Below are 3,731 nucleotides of genomic sequence, written 5' to 3' on the forward strand. Positions count from 1 at the left end.
TTAATTGCTATTTGGCGGGCACTTCAGCCCCTTAGCTGCTGAAGTACCTGCTTCGGTGGTTAGGACGGTGCTCTCCTTCGTCAAGCTTTTCCCTGAGATTTCTTCGAGATAACGGTCAATCGCTTTGTCTTTTGTGGATGCCTTGTTCTTGTTTCTTCGGGTTTTACGTTGCTCTTCTTGTTCGCTGTTAAGTTGGTTTTGTATCTCTTGACATTCCCGAGCAGTGACCTGATCGCCCTTAATTTCCATTACCCCTTCGGGTGTTGGGAATCTAAGGTATTGGTGATATGTTGCTGCTACACCTTTGAGTTTGTGCACCCATCTTCGGCCGACGATGGCATTGTAGGGAGAAGGAGCATCTACCACATCGACTTTCATTGGTCGTTCCTCTACTTCTAAAACGATGTCTCCTAGAGGCTTCGTTGGTGCACCGTTGAATCCATAAATGGTATAGTAATAAGACATCAACTTCTCATCGTTCAGTTCCATTCGTTTGAACGTATTATAAAACAGAACGTTGACTGAACTCCCTCCGTCAGTTAGAATCTTCTTGACGTTACACCCCGCTACTGGTAACGTGAAAACTAAAGGATCGTTGTGGTCCTTCATGTCTTCCTCCACATCTTCAGCATCAAATGTCATTGGTGCGTTCATCCACTGTCCGTGCTCCTAAACTTCGACTCCATCGATCTTGTACAACTCGCACTAGTCCTCAAATTGATTTCTCAATCTTTTTCTTATCTGGGTAGTCAATGATGGACCGTTAGGTTCGGAGCATGAAATAGTATTGAGTGTTCGGTTACCCTCAGGTAATTGGACTTGCTTGCTTCGTTTTGTTCTTTCATCGGTTTTCTCCTTCTGGACATGCTGCTTGAGATCGCCGACGTCAATCAGCTTTTTGATCATTTTTTTGAGGTTATTGCACTTTTCGGTCTGATGCCCGTTGAAGCAATGGTACTCACCCTTGATTTCTCAGACCCGGATGGATATTTTCCTTTGGACCAAGGCCATTCTAGGTTTTCTCGATCCTTAATCTCCCTTAAAATGCGAGTGTAGTTGGTATTCACCTTTGTATAAACTTGATCTTCGAATTTTCGATCACCACGCTGACGATCATCCCTTCGTTCGCTCTTATCTTCGTTGGAACATTCGGCCGAGTTGCCCCTTTTAGATCCGCTTGTTCTACCGAATTAGTCTGATGAGATCTTTGCGTCTAGGCCCTAGGATTTTCCAGCTGGATTTCCTCCAATCTGGCATGCTTTTCAATAATTACTCGAAGGTCTCCTTCGGTTGTGGGGACACTTCCATGAATCTCAAAAAATAGTGGGCTCATCCTATCCAATCCCCACTTGTAGCAATTGAAACTGACCACCGGATCCACGTTCCCTATTGCTTGACAGATTTTGTGCCATCTATCTGTATACTCCCTGATCGTTTCTTTGTAGGAGACCGCTAACGAGAAGAGTTTGTCCATTCCCGCATTGACTGTTTTGTTGTACATGTACGTTCCCAAGAATTTCTCAGTGAGCTGGCTGTAAGAATCGATGGAGTTAGGCGGTAGGTTTTCAAACCAGGATAATGCAGATCCTTTCAAGCTTGGCGGGAAATATCTGCAGAGGACTACATCGTGTTGGTCCCATCGGGCCAGGGTTCGGTTGTAGTAACGAAGATGTGTTGCGGGGTCGCTGGATCCGCCGTAACACTCGAACGCTGGTATGGGACACTGCTGGGGGATGGTGTCTCTTGCCATATGAGCAATCAGCGGTGTAGTGGCGGCTTCTCTCATCACTTTTTCCAATCGTCCTCCTCCTTGCTTCGACTTTAATTGCTTGATTTCTAACATCATTTCTGCATGAGGATTCTCCATTGCGAGGAAATGCACTTATGTTAAGGCTGATCGTCTTGATCTTCGGGTGTCACTATCAAAGTAGTCTGAGTCCTCGGGTCTATAATTGGGATCGTTAGACCGATTTCCTCCTGCAGCTTAGTGATTCAAAGGCTCGGTATTGAGTTTGCTTAAGATCATCCTGCGGTCGTGATTTGGCACCGGTGATTTTGAGTTTGCTTCATCATGCAGGTAACCTGCTCCCGCGTTTTAGGCGATCTTATCTTTGAGTTCTTGATTCTCTCGGGCTAGCAATGCCATTGTATCTGCATATACCCTCTGGTTCTTCTTTAATTCTTCGAGTTCCGCCATTAACTGGGGGGAATGATTCGATCCTTGATTTGGAGTTCCGATCCGCACTTGCCCCTCAGGCTACAATATGATCTTTATCAACTGTTTGAATCAGAGGGATCGGCGGATCGGTGGTCACAACTTGCCGTCATCCATGTGGGGGTGCTGGTTGGTTCATCGTCAGTAAGGGATGGGCGGTTGGAAAAGTTTGGTTTTGGTCATCTGTTGGTGGCATCCCGTAGGATGGTTGCTGCATCATTGATTCTACAAGTCCTTCTCGCTGCTCATGGGTCCGAGCGTCTGATGTCGTCTTTGCTGCATCGGCTTTTGCTGCTACAGCCTTGAGTGCGACCGCTGCTACTGCATTGGCATCCAGTGATGATGTGATTTCCGCTGGGTCTTGCCTTTGGTTTTCCGCATTCAGTTTCTCACCCTTTTGCTTACTGTGTGTTACAACAGGTGTGGTACTTGGTGTTTCCTTCGACGATGCCTTAGCTTTTCCAACGTCTTTTGATTTTCCCATGATCCGCAAAAGTATAAAGTTTGGAAGGAATAGCAAATCTAGGAAGAGCAAATCCAGGAAGTTTTGTTAGTCATAATCGTAATCTCGATGCAAGGGAAACTGAAGGGGTATTTTTAACGGAGACAAAATGGATCAAAAGTGACGAAGATTATTTTGAATTGAAATAATGCAGATCCAAAAGGTTTTCGAAGAGAAAACACGGATCCAGAGACAGATCTGAGGACCATTTTCGAAAAACGAATCTAAAACTGAAGTATGGATAAATGAAAACTGTTTTTGATCCACAGGTTTTTGTAAATGAAAAGATGGGTTCGAAGCCATTTAAAAGTGTGGATCCCATGATTTTCATAGAGTCGAAAATTTTTGTGAAGATTTACGTTAAATTTTTAAATGAAAACATGGGTTCGAAGATGCTAGATCTAACGAATCTTGGATGAAAACATGGATTCGAAAGTCTTTGAAAAAAGGTCCAGATCCACAAACACGAATTTCAAATACAGAGACCTGTCAATTTTTGCAATGAAAAGAAAATATTTGATCCTATTGAAAATATTTAAATCTGTTTTCTTGCTGGTTTTTCGTATGGTGAAAAAATTGATTCACAGGAGAAGATAAATCTTTTACCGGGACGTAAGAGTCCATGAAAACGAAAAAACGATGGTATTTTCGTGTCCACAAACAATTTTTGGATTACAAGTAAAATCAATGGAATGGTTAAAATACATACAAAGCAACATATAATAGAACCATAATAGACTCCAAGCCTTTGGGCTCGTCCTCGTCTGATATTATAGAAATACCCATGATGGACAAAATGTCGCATAATGAATAAAGTAGAAGATCATAAGTGAGGAATGTAAATGAGACGATGATTTACGTGGTTTAGCACTAAGGCCTACGTCCACATGATTGGTTTTTCACTATGTATCATATGAGGTTACAAAGGATAGTCGAATGATTCTGAGTAGGGAACGAAGCTAGAAGGGTTATAAATAAATCTCATACTTACTCTTGTAATTTATCTCTCTTGAA

At 42.9% G+C, this 3,731-nt stretch overlaps 1 protein-coding gene across 1 annotated transcript; it reads right to left on the minus strand.

Moving 5' to 3' along the window:
• LOC113290727 lies at window positions 1-642 on the minus strand. The gene has a single exon (XM_026540311.1). It carries the CDS (start codon window positions 640-642, stop codon window positions 1-3), a length of 642 nt encoding a protein of 213 aa, XP_026396096.1.
• Window positions 643-3,731: the final 3,089 nt, after the last annotated feature.

Source organism: Papaver somniferum, chromosome 6 (genome assembly GCF_003573695.1).
Source record: "Papaver somniferum cultivar HN1 chromosome 6, ASM357369v1, whole genome shotgun sequence".
Lineage (NCBI taxonomy): Eukaryota > Viridiplantae > Streptophyta > Magnoliopsida > Ranunculales > Papaveraceae > Papaver > Papaver somniferum.

Coding starts and splice junctions, on each gene's coding strand:
- LOC113290727 (XM_026540311.1), bottom strand. CDS start 642: ATGACATTTGATGCTGAAGATGTGGAGGAAGACATGAAGGACCACAAC.